Source organism: Mytilus galloprovincialis, chromosome 12 (genome assembly GCF_965363235.1).
Source record: "Mytilus galloprovincialis chromosome 12, xbMytGall1.hap1.1, whole genome shotgun sequence".
NCBI lineage: Eukaryota > Metazoa > Mollusca > Bivalvia > Mytilida > Mytilidae > Mytilus > Mytilus galloprovincialis.
Window position 1 is genome coordinate 44,731,486 of NC_134849.1, and position 20,057 is coordinate 44,751,542.

Sequence of the window (20,057 nt, forward strand, 5' to 3'; positions counted from 1 at the left end):
TTGGAGCAATGTAATTAATATGCTGACCAATATTTTGATAGCTTTACTGCTTTACAAATACTGAGTCTAACCTCATGATCTATTTCAAGCCATTTGAACATTGTTAGTAAACCCTTTAGATTATGTTTACCTAGTTAAGACCAGGACCCTTTTGATTTTTACAGGGTCAAAGATTTTAATATGTTTATGATGGATAGTTGACCCATATCGATAATACTTTCAGGAGGTTTGATCCAGTACAAAAACGCATAAAGTTTTGAAGTCCTTTCTCGTCTAAACTTTTTATAAACTTTTAAAGATAACCAGCCACAATCTGTTCTTTGAGTTCAAGAACATCAGGAAACTTTAGAAGTTTCAACACTTTTGCAACTGTTGGGTTCTTGTCTTCATAAACTCTTGAACTCTTAGCTGGACTGTTTGTGGAGTTAATGATGAAGTCTTTGGAGGTGATTCATTTGATGGATCAGAAGATAAGTTAGCGACTTGTTTATTTACTTGTAGTAATTTGTGATCAGGTAAACTATCATCGGATGGAGATTCCATTTCAGAACAGCCCACAGCAGTTGTTGGTAACTTCTTGCTGTATATGTAAAATCGTAGAAGTTTTGATCCTGTCAAAGTATATAGGTCTCCAATTGTGCAATCATTGTCCATTCTGCCTCCCATAAAATTTCTGACTTCAAATTGAAAATCTGTTACGTTTCCTCTTTCTGATTTGCCATTCAGGAAAAATACCTTCTTCCCATGTTGCAGGATATCATCTTGCATCCAGGTCTTCGGTGCATTGATGTATCTTACGCCTCCACCATTTAGTGTCCTGACTTGACGATATTCACTACTTCTGTAATCGTAATCAAACCACCCAATTTCAATCTTCCTCTCTTGCTTTTTGGCATTGTCATTCCCTTTCAGCTTTCAATAAAGAATGAAGAACGAATGTACAAAAACAAAGAAATTAAACAACTAAACACTCTTTATTCAATGTTTACTTTTTAGCTCATTTTTTTTCAATTGCTAAATATGTGATAAATAGATTATTATTCACTGTAAATTATTCCTGTACATGCACACAGTTGCTTACATTACTCAGTTGCTTACCCATGCTACACTACACAAGTATTGGTACTCCAGATCTATATAGTGGAGGAAAGAATAAAGAAGAAGAAGAATATGGCATTTTCCATATCGACCCTATTATCAGCCCTTGACCCATATCTATACCTTGGGCTAAAGCCCTTGGTCCGATATGAGAGTCTTTGGCTATTAATTGGGCCGATATGGAAAATGCCATGTAATAATCTTTAATAATACCATTTTCAAAATATATGCAATTAACAGCAAATATGGTCAATTTTGAAGTTTAAGGGGATAAACCCCAAATAAGGGATTGTCGTACGACTTGCCGTACAATGGAGACTTTAGCAGATCTTCTAATTCGGTAGAAGGAATGTTGACTCCTTTAGTCTCTACATGGCCTGGGACTATAATACTAACGGGACTGGAAACCGTTACACCAATCAGTGTAATAATATCTACATCACAGCCGTTAGAACGAGACTTTACCTGCGCTATTTATTGATACGCCATATTGTTTTGACAGTGACATCGTGCCTTGATCTTATAATTTCGGTAATTTGTTTTTCTATTTTATAGTTACAATGTATTAGTAATGATTATCCTTAACATAAACATGATTACTTTAATGATAAAAGATATCCCGATCTTTGACAGTTAATATAAATCACCAAATCCCGCCTTAATTGTAAAAATTAACATATAAAAATTGAAATTTTCAGGATTAAAATAGCGTGGGGACGATGTGGAAAAAAGTATATGATTCATAAAATGTCTTATAACTTTTGATTGAAAAGAATTACGCAAGTTCGGTTTGTTGTAAAGTCATATTTATAGGTGATAGTTTGGATTTGCCTTTTTTTATTTTTTAGTATAATAGTCCCAGATATGGCCAAATAGGCTGTCCACATCTCCAAGGTCTATTTTTTAGTAACGGCAGCCATGTTTTTCGGAAAATGGCTATGTGCGACACAATTTTTTAAGAAAATATACCCTAAAGAGGATTGTGGCAATGTTTCGTCTAAATCCCTTTAGTGGCTTCATACTTTTGTTAACTTAACAGATAAACAAAATGGACACCATTGAGTGATGACAATAGCTTACAAGCACCTTCGGTCCAGGTGAGCTCACAAGAGAAAGTTGTGATGGGGACACAAATTGGTTTAAATTCATATGCATATTATATGCATTCTTGTATGCAACACACTTTCTCATGTTGGTTAACAATCATGTAGAGCGGACACAATTTGGACGGACTGACAATCTAATTACTTTAGGGCTCCCGTTGATAGTCAGCGTGGCCTTAATTAACAGTGTGACATGTGGATGACAAATAGACAGACATTTGTATACCATAAAACTTCCAGCAAAATAATTTAAAGAGCTTATAAACATGATTAAAACTGTGAAAGTATAAATAAACTCATCATAGATACCAGGACAAAATTTAGTATATACGCCAGACGCGCGTTTCGTCTACAAAAGACTCATCAGTGACGCTCGAATCCAAAAAAGTTAAAAAGGCCAAATAAAGTACGAAGTTGAAGAGCATTGAGGACCAAAATTCATAAAAGTTTTGCCAAATCCAGCTAAGGTAATCTATGCCTGAGGTAGTATAAAGTACCCCCAATTATAATGTAGTATTGTGTATTGAAATGTGAATATACATGTAATAATGATAATGTACCTTCTCTTCTCCAATTGTTTGTATTGATTCATCTGATGCATTTCCATTTCTTAAAAATTCAAATACTTCACAGTAGTCATCCATTTCTTTCTGTAAAACAAAGACAAATATCAATATGATAATAACATCAAGAGTAATAACAAAATTACCGAACTGATGAGCAAAAATCCAGGGCAGTAGTCAATAAATAAAAACAATAAAATTTAAAAAATCGATAAATAACGCTTATCAGGGGCAATAACTCTTCCATGGAGAAAACACATACCTTTGAATTCAATTAAATAATATTAAATCAGGCCGTTGCGCAAAAATATGGAAATTCGCCAACAATGGGAGAAAAGATGTTCCCCATTTTGAGAAACAGATAATCGTATGGAAAACTTTACTTTAGTTTTTGGTGTTATGGCTGATTAAGTTATACTCAACCAGCACTGACTTAAACATGCTTACTTCAGACTTTTTCATATTCACGCCGGGTATCCTGGCACACGGAACCGCAATATCCATAGCACAGAGTTCTAGTTCTGTAGGTCAGTAGTGAGAATGTGGATCTAGGGAGTCCTCTGCTTTCAGAGATTGACGGAACCGGGATGGCACATAGATTGTGGACATGTCACAATGAATGCACACTTACTGTCTGTGTATTAAATCTGGACAGAAAGGACAGTAGGCAAATAAAACTCTGTTGAGTCAGAAAATTTCAGTGCGTGAAATTTTATTCATTTATTGCACACATCGAAACAAAGCATGTTTTTCCCAAGATACAGGAATTTACGGTTAATCCAGCTATTTTGGAGAAGGGCAGAACTGTTGCATGGACCATTTGATTTTCAGGGGTGGGGGATGGGTTGGCTTTTCATGTGGACCCAGATTTTTTTCCCCAGCAAATTTAGGGCCAGGATAATTTTATCTAAGAAAACCCAGATGCCTCCCCTCTCCCCCCTCAGAAAAATCAAATGGTCTGTACCTTTGAGGCCCACTTTTCTCTTTGAGCATGTTGAGATCAATTTATTCCACCCTTCCTGGACAAATAATTCCCCCCCTCAAATTTCAGGATATTATAAATAGTCAGGCCCCCTGAAGTTAAAATGGTCGGTCCTTTAGGGATATTTGAACTTGAATCCGGGTCTGTTTGCTCTAATTCACGTTGCCCTAGGACCTGTTCACTCTACTTCTTGTTTGTCCTATGTCCGTTCACTCTGATGTTTCATACATGTTTCATATATTTTATTGTTTGTTGGAAATTCCACCAACTTTTTATCTTGTTTTTGCTGTATATTTTCTATCATTTAATTTATCTGCAAGTTATATAATCACTGTGATACAATTTTATTGTATTGTCTAAATTGTTTTACATGTATATACGTTTGTGTGCTTTGTGATTTTTTTCCCTTCATAAAGTTGTTTTACTGTATTGAGACTTTAAATCAAGGTGTGTCGTGACTTATCGTGTTCTGTATTTGATCACATTTATACATTTTATACATTAACTCGGAGAGAACAGACACCATGTATTTTCTCTTCATAATATATAAATGGTTTTACATTACGAATTTTTGGGCCCCTTTATAGCTGGCTGTTCCATGTGAGCCAAGGCTCCGTGTTGAAGGCCGTACCTTGACCTATAATGGTTTACTTTTATAAATTGTTATTTGGATGGAGAGTTGTCTCATTGGCATTCACACCACATCTTCCTATATCTACATGTATCATGTCTATGTATATATGTTACAGTGAATTTGTATAATCAGGGATTATGTAGAATCCCTGATTTTTATGGGAATATGTAGAATCACTGAAATCATTAGTAATTATATATAATCCCTGAAAATGACCAGTGATTTTACATACTCACTGAACATGTTAATCATGTTAATGATTATTATACAAACTCCCTAATATGATTTCAGGGATAATCAATAATTTAAGATTCCTTTGTTTAATAATCTTATCTTAATATAATAGACAAATTATAATATTTTTCTTTCATATTCCTTTCCAAATGAGATAAATCTGCTTTTAAACACAGAGGGTGATCTTAAAGATATAACTTACAGGGTTTTTAGAAAAAGTTGAAGCTGACTTCACAATTACTAAAGTATTTTTAATTGGAAACGAACCTAGGGCGAACGAAATCCATGGGCGAACGAACCCACCGCAAACTGACCTAGGCCAGGGCGAACATGTAACTAGAGTGAAACGGTCCAGTTACCCTTTAACTTGAAATGCCGGGGTGAGGAGGGGGGGGGATTTGATTTATTTTTCTCAGTAAGAATAAGGATTTATAACGTTGGTGAGACAATGCCAGAACATTTAATTATTCTTTGAAGTGGCATTATTATTCTGTATGAAAGATCTTTGCATACAGCATAATAATGCCACCTCAGAAAAGATCCTCTATCAAATTAGTCTTTTTCTAGTCCAAATAATTATGACGTCTGGCAAGGCTATTTTAATTTTTTTTCTGGGACGCCTTCCTATGGCAAGGCTATTTTAATTAATCCTACATCGTAGGAAGTCATCCCAGAAAAAAAAATAATTAAAAAAGCCTTGCCAGACGTCATAGACGTAGAAAGGCGTCCCAGAAAAAAAATTAAAATAGCCTTGCCAGACGTCATAATTATTTTGACTAGTCTTTTTCCTGAAAATTCAGGATCGCAATAAGTGTTGTTTGTTTCGGAACTTTAAACAAAAGCCCCCCTGTTTAAGATTTAAATGGTCGGTCCTTTATAAAACTTAACATCTTGAATGTGTCGAAGTGACTGCAAACTTCTGCAAAAATAGTGGTGAAAATACGCTATATTCTAACATGTCTTACCTAGTTCATGGAAAGTATAATAAAGGGGGAAGATACGAACCTTATTGTATTTGTATAATACCTCCTACTAAGGAGCATCACCATAAGGTATGCTGTAGAGGAGGACATATTAGCACATTGTTTCGGCCGTGACAGATTAATGTGAGCATTTGCCTATCCAGTTTCAAAGACAGGCCGTAACGGGTCTTACTAACAGAAAGTTAACCATCCCAAAACTTAAATAAACAATACAAGACCATGCTTGCATAATTAAATGCATGCATGTTAGGGTCCCATTAAAACAAGAAATGAAACAAAACGAAACGTAACGAAACGAATTAATAACCGAAACAAAACAAAACACATTGAAATAAAATAAGAATTTGAGTAATACACTAAAAGAGAAATAACTTTATTAGCCTCATATACCATATATATACGAACCCATAAATACATTGACACTCACCATAGGCACTTGTGATCACTTGTCTCAGAATTTTCAAGCTATTATATGTATATCTTTTTTACCAAGAGTTTTTGGAAATCGTTTTTATATATCATATCTCATAACTATATATAGGGTCTATATTTTTGACTGAAATAGTTTAGGTACATCGCAAAATACGCATATAAAAAAAAGAAGAGGTGGTATGCTTCCCAATGAGAAAACTCTCCAAAAGGGACCAAAAATGACACAGAAATTAACAACTATAGGTCACCGTACGGCCTTTTACAATGAGCAAAGCTCATACCGCATAGTCAGTTGTAAAAGGCCCCGAAATGACAAATGTAAAACAATGCAAACAAGAAAACTAAGGGCCTAATTAATGTATAATAAATGAACGAAAAATAAATATGTTTGTTTTATGTGTTACATATTTGTTTTTCGTTCATTTTTTATATAAATAAGGTCGTTAGTTTTCTCGTTTGAAATGTTTTATATTGTCATATCGGGGCCTTCTATAGCTGAGTATGCGGTATGGAATTTGCTCATTGTTGAAGGCCGGACGGTGATCTATAGTTGTTAATTGTGGAGAGTTGTCTCATTGGCAATTATACCACCTCTTATTTTCTATATGTAACACAACAACAAACGACAACCACTGAATTACAGGCTCCTGACTTGGGACAGGCACATACATACATAATGTGGCGGGGTTAAACATGTTAGCCGGATCCCAACCCTCCCTTAACCTAGGACAGTGGTGTAACAGTACAAGTTCTACATAAGACATGTTTGTTTACTGTAAAAATTGACTAATTGACGAATTTGTGAAATTGCTTCACTCACATATTGCCATACAGATTTCTTACCCGTATCATATATTCCTATGTGAATGCACCTATAATAGTGAAACATCCTGATCACATCAAATATTGGAAGTAACTTTCCGGGCTTCTTTATCATGCATATCGAGTGAACAGTCATTCAAACAAGCTTTGAAACACACAAATCATACTTACTCCTTCCGCCGGGTTGCCTGCCACCTCTTGATCCGCCATCTTGTAATCAGTTAACACGTGATAACTAACAATCCGAGATCTCGATTAAACAATCCGAGATAACGATATAATAATCCGAGATCTCAATATAACAGTTTCGTTTTCTCGAGATAACGATATATTAAAGTTTCGTTTTCTCGAGATAACGATATAATAATCCGAGATCTCGATATAACAGTTTCGTTTTCTCGAGATAACGATATATTAAAGTTTCGTTTTCTCGAGATAACGATATAATAATCCGAGATCTCGATATAACAGTTTCGTTTTCTCGAGATAACGATATATTAAAGTTTCGTTTTCTCGAGATAACGATATAATAATCCGAGATCTCGATATAACAGTTTCGTTTTCTCGAGATAACGATATATTTTTTATCGAGATCTCGATATATTAAACCGAGATAACGATTTAATAATCCGAGATCTCGATATAACAGTTTCGTTTTCTCGAGATAACGATATATTAAAGTTTCGTTTTCTCGAGATAACGATATAATAATCCGAGATCTCGATATAACAGTTTCGTTTTCTCGAGATAACGATATATTAAAGTTTCGTTTTCTCGAGATAACGATATAATAATCCGAGATCTCGATATAACAGTTTCGTTTTCTCGAGATAACGATATATTTTTTATCGAGATCTCGATATATTAAACCGAGATAACGATTTAATAATCCGAGATCTCGATATAACAGTTTCGTTTTATCGAGATAACGATATATTTTTTATCGAGATCTCGATATAACAATTTCGTTTTATCGAGATAACGATATATTTTTTATCGAGATCTCGGTAAAACGGTAATGTTTTATCGTGATCTCGAATTAAAAAAAAAAAATTCTAATGTTTTGTGTGTCCCCTTACGGCTTCCGTACAAAACACAACACTGTAACTATCAACAGAAGTTTAAATGCAAGTCGACGAAAGCAAAAATGTGTATTTTAATGTGCATTACTGTAGTAGACTACAATATATGAAAATATGAAATGGTTGTTGAAATTAGAATTGGTGTAATTTAAATGAGACCGTATGAATCTATTGACATCATTTCAAAGCGATATGTAGATCCTTTGATCGAAATATATTACCTCATCAAATGATGCACAAATGACAAAAAATCAAATATCTTTAAAAGATCTTATATATTACTGTTGTAAATACATTTAAATAGTCTATGAACTGTTAAATAAATGTAATATAAAATATAATATTAGAAAGATAAATCAAACTATCGAAAAGTAATAAACTATTTTAAAGGGTTTTAAGAATAAGAGTTTTTACAAATTTATGATAGGTTTTTCGTTTTCTGACCCACTTCAAATATCACTAAAATACATCATTAACTGTTGTATATTTCATTTTGAATTTTCGGTGCATGGGTCTGGGCGTACACTGGAAAACCAAGTGCAAACAAAACTTAATGTATATACTATCTTAGAATAAATGAAGAGGTTTAACTTGTAAGATCGATTGAAGAAGAACGTGTAAATCTGATTTAAAAAGGGGCAAGGAAACTTATATCAAGGGTGATAAAGAGCCAAAAACCAAACAATAAGAGGAGAATAGATAACCACAACGACCTAAGGAAAAAAGATCAAGAAGAAGAAAATCAACAATAACAATTATGTACAATATGAAAAACTATCATTAAAAGAGGGGCGAAAGAAACCAGAGGGACCGTATTCAAACGCATATGTCGAAAATAAACAGACAATTCCATGGTTTAAAAAGACACAGACCAAAAGTAAACAATAGTACATAAAACACAACATAGACAACTAAAGACGGAGTAACACGAACCCCACCAACAACTTGGATGACTATAGAGGTCAAGGATAGAGATCAGAGCGATTACGGAGTCCCCCGCTCGATTTAAAGATGAAGAGTGAAAAAGTTTAGAAGAAACAATTTTTGTACATATGCAAAGGGTGACAGAGTTGAACCTGGGACTATTATAAAACAGTATGGTATGTCCCAGGTTGAACTTAGTCTTTTGGCATGACTTCTCGAATGGACTTTTTTTCTTTCTTAATTTGTAAAGGACACACTACTGAGTGGCGAATGAACATGCAACTTTCTGTAACACTTCTCTTAGCGATTTTACAGTAATAGGATAGCCCTATAATATAAGACGTTGCAGATTCATATTATTTACATTCAACGTTTTTTATCGGATATTTTTTTTTTACTATCAATGTTGAACACGTTGAGGTTCAACATTGATATAAAAAAAAAAATATCCAATAAAAACTGCGCTGAATGATGTAAATGATATGAACCTGCAACGTCTTATATTATAGGACTAAGTAATAGGAGTGAAACACTTTTGCACATATGCAAACTGCTGGCTAAGTCGAACTAGTTGTTTTACCATAACGTATACTTTCGATGTACTAAGTAAGTTAGTTGCATCACTATTTATTCATTTACTTGAGTGGTTTTCTCCCTTGTACGCGACACATATTCCAGTGGCGGTTATTTGATTCTGAAAAAAAATAGCATATGCAGACACCAAGATGTTTTAAAGTTAGAGACTGCAGAATCGACATAAAACAACGGTTGGGTCCTTAATTACTATACGATAGGACAATACAAACGCAACTAGAACCCGGATGGTTGAACACAGGCGTGACGGGATGGTAAGCAATTCCTGTTCATTTGGTATTGTTCCAGGGCCAAAACCTGGTTCATTGGTAATATCGAAAAGGCATTCGGCAATCCTCGGTAGAATCCGCTACTCTCCTTCTATCCTTCTAGATGAGGGTACGGAATCAGCCGAGTTGAGACGAATGATCGAAAAGGTAAGCATATATTATACCCGTTTGTGAACCCTTTAATTAAAATAGGTTAAACATGCAAGCGAAAAAGCGTGCAAATGTTACCAAACTAAAAGAAAAAAGGCTGACCAAGGTTGGAACCACGACTGGTAAAGTAGTAAGTTAGGAAAGGAAACCAGACTGTTCTTGGTCTACTTTTGCATAAAGTTTTCCTTTGTGACCCCCTTTAATTTAAAATAATAAGTCAAACAAATTTGAAAGCATCAAACTACAAATTGTTTACAAAATAACTTTTAAATAGCACGTTTAATTGATAAAAGGTTTTATGATTATAACATAGTTAACCTCCTTAATTTTATGTACTAAAATACATTAACTGATATAAAACCTAATATAAATGATAAACATGGAACTATTTTTGTTATAAAATTTGTTTTTCATACATTAAATTAAAAATTTAAATATTTTTCACAAATAATGTTTACAAATCAATTAAAATCTGTGCTTTTAAATTTTCAACCTATTGTTGTGAAAACTTAATGAAATTTTGTCTGTTTGGGTAAATATATTTTAACTGTGCAAAGTCTGAGACTTTAAAACTGACTGTAAAATATCGCATTTGTCAATATTAAAACTTCTTAATTCAAAACATCAAACACTTTGATCCATGATTAGAAAAAGTATGAATATTTTCTTACACTGGTCAACTTCTTGGTTGCATGAACCAGAGATTTCAATGATTTTAAATATTTTGCAAAAACCAATTCAATATTTAATAAAAACAAGTGTACCACTTTTAAATGTCTTTTTTTTCAAATTTGAGTTAAAGTCTCGAAAAATAAAATAAGTGGCATATTGACACAAAAGAACATCAAAGCAAACACAGTATTTACGACATCTGATGAGCATTTCTGGATAAATCATAGACAAATAAAAAATTACACAAAATAATACAAGTTCAAAGAATGCTCACAGTTGCTGAAAGCAAGCTTTAAGATATGAAATAACGACGTCCTATACAATTTAATTAAATTGTTGACACATACATATGCCTCGCCTGTATGCAACTTTGATAGTTTAACTCGCCTTAATTTAAATTGTGCGAAAATAAATGTCATTAAACAATGTTACATGTAAACTATGCAAAAGATTTAAGACAACGGAAAAATGGGGCAATGACTGAGACAGGACCTAACTTACTTGTCGTTTGTTTATTTGTTACCTATTTGTTTTTCGTTCATTTTTTGTAAATAAATTAGGGCGTTAGTTTTCTCGTTTGAATTGTTTTACATTGTCATTTCTGAGCCTTTTATAACTGACTATGCGGTATGGGCTTTGCTCATTGTTGAAGGCCGTACGCTGACCTAAAGTTGTTAATTTCTGTGTTATTTTGGTCTCTTGTGGAGAGTTGTCCCATTGGTAATCATACCACATCTTCTTTTTTATATTATGATTATTGATATCTCCATCGAAATGATATGTGCCAGTACTCATACAATTGGCCGTTTTAGAATCTAAAGCATCATGGGTAATTTCATTGTTCGTACCCCAAAGTGAAAATAACGTTACGCCATTGGTTGAATTTCGATTTTTTAGGACGTTTTAAACCAATCAAAACGCTTTGGTGTACGCTTTTGAAAATATTACCCAGGATGCATTAGATTTCGAAACGGCCAATTGCCTACCTACAAATATCATCGACTTACTTATTGTGATTACCCTTGAGATAAAATAATTACCAAAAAAACTCAAGTTCAATAGTTAATAGAGCATTGTTGAGGGGGCAGGGCAAAGTTATCGTCAGGAAAATGAAATGTACAAATGCTAATACAACTTTCTGACATCATGTGAAGTTTGATAAAAAAAAATACAACACCTACAGACGCTGAGCAGTTTCCTTTTTAGATGAGTATTCAAGATGCATCATTGGATTTTTGATAATTACTTGGGTGTTTTTATAGTGATTATCTGTTTGCTAGACCATACATTTGATGATAAATTGATTATTTCATAATCTAGGTCTAAACAAGAATGTGCTCCCAGTACACGAATCCGCAACATTTTCTATGTTCAGTGGACCGAGAAATGGGGGAAATCTCTTATTTGGCATTAAAATTAGAAAGATCACATCATATGGAACATGTGTAATAAGTTTCAAGTTGATTGGATTTCAACTTCATCAAAAACTACCTCGACCAAAAACTTTAACCTGAAGCAGGACAGACGGACGGACGAGCGAACGGACGAACGCACGAACACACAAACCAGAAAACATAATTCTCATAAATGGGGCATACAAAAAAAAACAAAATCACCAAACACTTAACCTAGAATGATGAACCCTGCCAGACTGACGTGCAGCTCACCATTATTCCATAGTTTATTTGGTGCCCAAGTAATTTTGGCATATTGCTTACAGTATATAACAATCTAACCTAACCAAACATAGGAACTTCGATCAATGATAGATCAATTGAGGGTCAAAGTCATATGAACGAATAAAACATATTAATTATTCCATACACTAAATATAGTTGACCAGTCGCATATCGTATTTGAGGAATGAAGAGGGGACAAGGGGTTTTTAAACTGCTATGCTCTTTTGGGACAATTTAGTTCTTTATTATCTGTTATTCTGAAAATGCGTTTGCTGTTAGCTGTTATTGATTTATTCCTTGTTAGCTGTTAAAGGACTCTTATTTTTGTTTGTTATCTATTGTTGTAAGAATGTATTGCTGTTATCAAAAATTTGACTGTTAGCATTTTGGGAGCCAATCTTCATTATGCTATGTTTGATGCATTTTTTCTGGTGCCCAGGAAAAATTAACAAAACATAATGTAAAACTTTTTAGATGGAGTTTAATCAACAAATGAAATTTTATCAAAATTTTTGCTGTTATTGGATCCCCCTTGCCCCCTCAATGAACCTTACCACGCAAACTTGTCTAAGTCAAGAACTGTAAAAATGAAAAAATTCTTGATCCATATATTGTGGTTAAAAATAAACATTGTGTATAAGATTCATAACATTTAGTTGAGGAAAACTAATTTAAAAGTCAACTTAGAAAACGGAAACAGGGTTAATTGAATAATAAGTAATAATTATGTTGCATAACATTTGGTGGAGGCAAACTTAAGTTAGAGAATGAAAACAGAAAATTCAGCAATTTTTCCATTGGTAAAGGGTCATAACTCTAGCATGGTAAAAATGACACCACCAAAATTCAAACTTAATCTGTATTTTCAAATTTTGTGGTAATAAGTATTGTGAAAAATTTCATATTTGGTTGAGGCAAAATAAATTTAATAACAACAACCAATTTCCCTGATGAACACAAAATTTACAGACGAATGAGGGTAAAACTAAATGCTCCCTCTGCTACAGCTGGGGCATACAAAATACAACTTTGAAAGAGGGTGTTTCCAAGACAAAGGCTGCCATAAAGTTACCCTTACAAACCATCCCCATTGTGTACCTCCATTTCTTTAGACAATCATTGATTTTGTATTTACATTGTATCATAGATCAAATTTATTGTTCAGAGCATGTTCACTTATGTTAATATGTCTTTTGAAGTACTTTTCCTTTGTTGATGTGGTTTCTTGTTTTTTTTATATAGATTAGACCTTTGGTTTTCCCATTTGAATGGTTTTTACACTAGTTATTTTTGGGACCCTTTATAGCTTGCTGTTCCTTGTGAGCCAATTAAAGCTCCGTGTTGATCATACTTTGAGCTCTAATGGATTACTTTTATAAATAGTGACTTGGATGGAGAGTTGTCTCATAAGCACTCATACCACATCTTCTTATACCTATGTAGTTATCAACTTCACAAGACATCTGATCCAGTGCATCAACAAGAACTAGTAACAAAAACAACATACACTGTAGTGATGAATTTAATATAAATAACAACAATGTAACAAGCTGCAACAAACAAACAAAATAGTATACTCATAATTCAGCACTTAATGCCTTGCACATACATATTCTCATTAAATAATATGATATTTTAACAAGGGAGATAATAGAACAATGGTATCTAAATAAGGGAGACAATTCAATGTTAGAATTGTTTAAATGAACTTTTATATATAATATATTCTAAGTGAGGTTATGCAAAATATTTATTGATGTATTAAAAAATAATTAATTCTGCAAATTTTTTCACTTATTTTATCATGGTGAAACCTGTGAAAGATATTCTTAAACCAAAACTAAATCGTTTTTTTTTTAAGTTTAAAAAATTCAACATTTGATTCTGTAATTTAATATTGTTTAATATACATTTGATTTTTGGATGAATTTGGTCCAAAAATGTACCATCCCCTTTTTATCTGAATAGACAAATGTGTAAAATATAATATCTACGATTAAATTACAACCTTTGTGAACCTGATTGGCACGATAAATCAATAAAAACACCAGACAATAATACCTTTCAGTTAATATAACTACAAAGTGGAGTTAATACAATGTTACATAAGTTATAAATTAACTCCCTTTATAAATTTGCATAGTTTATAAATTATCTCCCTTCATAAGGTTACACAGGGGAGATAAGTTATTCTTCCTAATATATTAATCAGGGTAGATAACTGTCTGCTTTAATATTTAGGAATATTACATAGCTACAAACCAGAAATAAAAGCGACAGTAGCACTAGCACTTCTCGATGGATCCATAGGTGGATGGGGAGAGGGAAATGATAGCACATAGAATTCAAATATACAGAGATCGATCATCCATTCATTAAATTGATGTATTTTTATAACTAAACATTGTTTACTTGATAATTTAGCTAACAAATTAACTGTGTGAGGTGAATTTTGTAAAACTAGTAAAGTAATAAGTATTCAAATTTTGAGGCCTAAGCTTTAAAACAATTATTTGTATTCCTGCTCAAAGACATTCTAATGTGATTCACAAGAGTTACTTCCCTTATAAATGGATGATAAAATGATTTTGAGTGTTTCACTGAATTCTTCATACATTCTATCAAACCTGGTGCAATGAAAACCTAGCATGATCAAATGAATCTTGTTAGAATGGTTATAATTACCATACAAAGTGAAACTGTCCAACCAAAAAAAAAACTGCCCAACACAAAGTTTAAATAATGCCTTTTAAAATTGCATATGAGTTCATGTTGTTAGTATTTTATTTCCAAAACAAATACTTTCAAATTGTATAATCAAGTGAAGATTGAACACAAAAATCTACTCAACAAATAAATAAAAAAAAGCTTGCAGATCATATCATACACATGGATACAATGAAGAAAATTTGGCACATCTTAAACAAAAATAGAGTAAAAATTGGTGGACATGGTGGATAGGACATGAAATTTACCCTCAAGATAACATATAATATTTAAGGATACTGGGGTTGGGTTGGGTTGGGTTTGGGGGGAGGGAGACTCAAACTTGTTGTCAAACTGATATGTACTGTTATTAATACAACATCATACAAAATATCATTGATATATTACAGGTAGTTCTTATCAAACCAACCCAAGGCCAAGAAAAATATATTGCCTACGATAATGTTATCAATGCTGGAAAAGCTATACTTTTGTCAGGCAAGACAAAAATCAAACATTGCAATGAAAGGGCAATATTGTACTTGTATGTACAAAGGGAGATAATTCAAACTTTAAATATTACTTTGACAATGACATCATTGATATTTATTACCAATGTTATTTCAACTGATCGGGCGGAGCTTACGTTTTAATTTGCATAAGGACAGTCTATTAGAAGATGTGTGTCGTAAGGATGATTGCTGTTTTAATTATTACTGATTTCTAATCGCCTATCAGTGTCATCAAAGGAATTTACAAAACAATGGCTGGACACTTCATTGATGAATTTATCCTAAAACACCTATCTATAGATGGACTGGTTTATTGTGAGCGAATCGGTTAAACTCTGCCCAGTCAAGTGAAATAAATAGAGTAATATTAAGAATATATACTATATTGATACACCATGCATAATTAATGTTATTTTCTTGACAAATATGATTGTACAAAGATTGTATGCATTCACATAATTTTGAAACTGGAGTATTTGAGTATATAAATTTCTTGAAAGGAGTAGGTCCGGTAAGGACCGATTTTGGCCTCAAATTTCATGTTCATCTGACGAAAGATTTTGACCACTTTTTAAACACTTAAGTGTCTATTTTATTTGAATTAATTAGTTTATGTGAAAGATTTTAACAGATGTAGTCATTAAAAACGATCCGATTCAAGCTCAAATATGAAAAATCTACCTAATATGCCGAAAAATGTCACTTTTCAGATGGTTTTTGGTAAAAATGAAAGTGGCCGCATCCGTGTTCATCCTCAACCTTTATATATGTTATGTATTATCATAAAATACAACTTACATTTCAATATTAAGGATGAACACGAATGCGGCCACTTTCGTTTTACACGAAAACCGTCTAAAATTTAACTAAAATGCTAGAATTATGAGGATTTCAGTAATTTAGCATGACTTAATGGTGCTAGTACCGGATATATGTGCATTGTATTGTCAAAAACAGCCCATATTTATGTAGCAGAAGCATTCTACTGTCCAATAAATAACTAAAGGTTTACATTTTAACAATTTTGTAAAACTGCTTTATTTTGGGGCCAAAAAGGGGTCTTACTGAACCTACTCCTTTAATAGGTAGCTATAGGATTCGTAGAATGGTTTGCTTAATGCTTTGTGTATATATCAAAAATGGTGATAAAATCTAGTAAAATGACAATATCATGCCAACCTTATGATGTATATGTTTGGGACATAGAAAAATAAAAATCTACACACAAACAGGTTAATTTGTGGTTTTATGCTCTAAACCATCCTATCCTGTGCTGAAAAAAGAGATATTATTCTGTATTTATTTGCACACTTTTTTGTCCTAAGGTCATATCTGATCTTTATTGTCTTCTACCTTTTCCTAATCAAGCAGTTACTGTAAATTAAGGCGGTACCTAACACTACAGGGAGATAACTCTGTAAAATCAGCTTAACGTTTTGATTACACTGTGTTGTAAAGGGAATATTAAGCTTCTCAATGATCAAATTCTGTGTTTTTCAAACTGCTATATAACCAGTGTAATTTTTCTGATAAAATGGTTGGTTCAAATTTTTAAAATTTATATATTTTTGTAAAAGGGTCAAAGTAAATACTTTGTCAAAATTTTAAGAAAATTAAACGAGCCATATTAATTTTAGTTAAAGTGTTGGGTACCACCTTAAGAAGTTATTGCAATTTTGTCACTTAAGTTTTTTGCGATATTGAGAAAAGTCCTGTTTATTTCATATAAAAAAACTTGTCTTACAATGGCAGACAGATCCATACACTTACATACAAGTGTGGTTCAATCTAAGAGCAATCAAAATACTTCTACATAAGTTATTATTCTGAAACTAGAAAAATGCTTGGTTCAGGCCCCTTTAGGCCCCTAATTACTAAATGGTTAGGACCATCAACCCCTAAATCAATCTCAACCTTCCTTTTGTGGTATTGAACCTTCTTCAAAAGATTCATAGAGATCCATTCATTTCAACGTAAGTAATTGTCCGGAAACCAAATGTGTCTTCGGACGATGATGCAGAGGACGACATCTTAGCATTATAGGAACCCCGAAAAAATGTTGCCGTCGTATAAAAACATCACAATAATTTCTAAATTTACAGTATTCCATAATGTTTAACTACTACATAAAAACAAATCTGAATTAATCGTAATGTTATGTATGGATTGGATTTCTCCTATAATATACATGTCTCTCAGACACCCACAAACACAGTTAGCTAGGGTACATACTCATTGTGATGATGTAAAAACAATGACTTTCACAATCTGAAGTATTTTTATACTTTGTTGAATATGATCAGTGTTTATCAATAATATAGTGATGAAATTAAGGGAAAATAAAATGTATTTTGATAATTTTAGAATTAATGTTTGAAAATCAGGTGTGTACTATCATAATTTCCTCTACACAGTGGGTTATTTTATATGAAAGAAAATGAATTTGAAGTATATAAAAGTTCAGAAATTAAAACTTGTCATTTGACAAAAAATTCTGCAAGAAGTTTTTGATGATTTCTCAAGGGTTTTTAAAGAATATTTTTTTAACATTCAGTCTCTAAGTCTAATAATTTTAAGGATTTCAATGCTAAATATGAATCCTAATTTTTCTTAAATAAAGAATTTCTATCATTATAAAGTACAGTAAAAATCAACATAATTAAGATTCGAAGCCATCTTTTCTGGAATGTAAAGAGTAAAGAATTGTGCCCTTTATTTATCCTCTGAATTTTCTGTTTTCACCAATGAACTATCACATGTATATTTTGATTCCAAATTTTGTTCAAATTCCGGTGGACTCTTCATGTCTGTTTTAGAAGTGGTCACAAGAGAAACTGTCGTCTGCTGTGTGTGTTCAGTTATAGCACTTGAAGAAGAGGCAACCACACTGGGATCATCAGTGTGTTTGTCCAAGACTGACTCCATGGGAGTCGAATAATCTTTTCCTGAATCTGATTCAGTAACATCATTAACTTCTGTTTCCATGGAAACAAAATCTTCCTTTTTCCTAGCTTCACTATCTGTTGAGTTAGAATGTGTTTCCATGGCAAAAGCTTTTTCACTTGTGTCATCTTTTGAACCTGACTTTGTTACCATAGGAACAGTCTGCTGCTGGTTCAAATGTTGATCGATATGTTGTTTTAGGACATCAGAATGTGCAAATGTTTTACCACATAAACCACACACATATGGCGTTGCCTGTCAATCAAGGAAAGAAAAGATACATGTATATAGTGATATTAAACAGAACTTAATCCGCTTTAATGCCGTTCTTAAATTTTATTAGAGATTTAAGGCTATTTGAAATTTCCTGATGTTTTGTCTAAGGCGTACACATATTCACCATTTTTAAACATCTACTTAAAACCAGATAACTGCAGCTTTAAACAATATTTATCAAATCAATTTCATTTTAGATGAATAGCTGACATTTCAAATTTAGGGCAATCAGTCAAAGAATTACTAAGAAATACTTCTTTGAAATCATTTTTTAATTCAGAAAATTGGCTGAAAATCGTTGTCTGTTTTTCAGTCTGTTGCGGTAAGTGCCAAAATTTTGTCTTAGTTTAATAAATAATCATAATAATTTACCGTCATATTTCTTCCATTTCACCCATTATTTGAAGTTTTTACACCTCAAAATGATAAAACACCTCTCTACCCTTCTTATGAATTTGCATGCAATTGTTAAAAAGTATGAAGTTTTCTTATGCAGCATGCAAAGAGAAGCATGCACACCATTCAAGATAAAAGGTGTATACATCTCATTCTAACAGTCATTTTTTTTCAAAAATAGTGTGATTTTCAATTTTTCTTCAATTTTAGTTGATTAAAGAGATGTTTGTCAGACAAAGTGACATGTCTCAACTCTATATTGGTTAGAACTGCATATTTTTTTCACTCTCTTTGTTATCTTTCATAGTAGCTTCATTGGCAATCACACCACATCTCCTTAATTTTATAATGTTTGAGTTAATTTTAAAGTTTGTATGCAAGGTTTCAAGTTTTGAATTATTTTGGCAAAAACATTCACTAATATAAACAGAAATCAGTTTTAGAAATGGTCATCTGGATAAAATTTTTACAAATGGTAGTTTTTTTTAACATTTATCTTACCTGTGCATGAGACTGTAAGTGAGTTTTCAGTGACTGTGCGTTTGTGAACCCTGCATCACAATATTCACACACATAAGGTCGTAGTTCAGCATGAATTATCAAATGATTCTGAAAAATATAATTTGTTTAATGCTTCATCAATAACTTAGAGTCTCCATGAGAAATAAAATCTAGTTATTAAACAACAAGTTTGCATTTTTTATAACAGGAGCAACAAAAAAAATCATAATATGAAATTGTTTGTTTTTGTGTTATGATATTGTATTTTAATTACGCTATTTTAAATATTAGTTTGTTGTATTTTCTTTACACAAAATTCAATTATACACCTTTACTGACATGTGTACAATCTCCTGGCTAATCAGAGCCATATTTTGTTTTACAATTGCTTGATTTTGTTATCAATACCTGTATGCACAGAAAGTTCTTGTTCAGTATTTTCCTTTAAAAAGTAAGTTTATATTCTGTATAGGCATCATCTTTGGATTGCATTTGCACATAA

At 32.5% G+C, this 20,057-nt stretch overlaps 2 protein-coding genes across 2 annotated transcripts in view; both read right to left on the minus strand.

Moving 5' to 3' along the window:
* Nucleotides 1-354: 354 nt before the first annotated feature.
* On the minus strand, nt 355-3,587 carry LOC143053678 (uncharacterized). The gene is made up of 2 exons (XM_076226468.1): nt 2,762-3,587; nt 355-912 (listed from the first exon to the last, which is right to left on the minus strand). Exons 1-2 carry the CDS (start codon nt 2,843-2,845, stop codon nt 355-357), a joined length of 642 nt encoding a protein of 213 aa, XP_076082583.1. The 5' UTR covers nt 2,846-3,587.
* Nucleotides 3,588-13,727: 10,140 nt separating this feature from the next.
* The window catches only part of LOC143053896 (uncharacterized), a 28,924-nt gene continuing 22,594 nt past the window's right edge, over nt 13,728-20,057 (minus strand). Inside the window, exons 10-11 of the mRNA XM_076226688.1 lie at nt 19,556-19,663; nt 13,728-18,637 (exon numbers count right to left, since the gene is read on the minus strand). Coding sequence (XP_076082803.1) covers nt 18,152-18,637; nt 19,556-19,663 — 594 coding nt within the window. The 3' untranslated portion in view covers nt 13,728-18,151. The remainder of the gene's footprint in view (nt 18,638-19,555; nt 19,664-20,057) is intronic.

What these genes read in the sequence shown, in the direction of transcription:
- LOC143053678 (XM_076226468.1), bottom strand. Translation starts at nt 2,845, where the DNA reads ATGGATGACTACTGTGAAGTATTTGAATTTTTAAGAAATGGAAATGCA. An exon ending in AAACAATTGGAGAAGAGAAG is followed by an intron (nt 913 to 2,761) that starts GTACATTATCAT and finishes CTTTATTGAAAG; the next exon opens with CTGAAAGGGAATGACAATGC.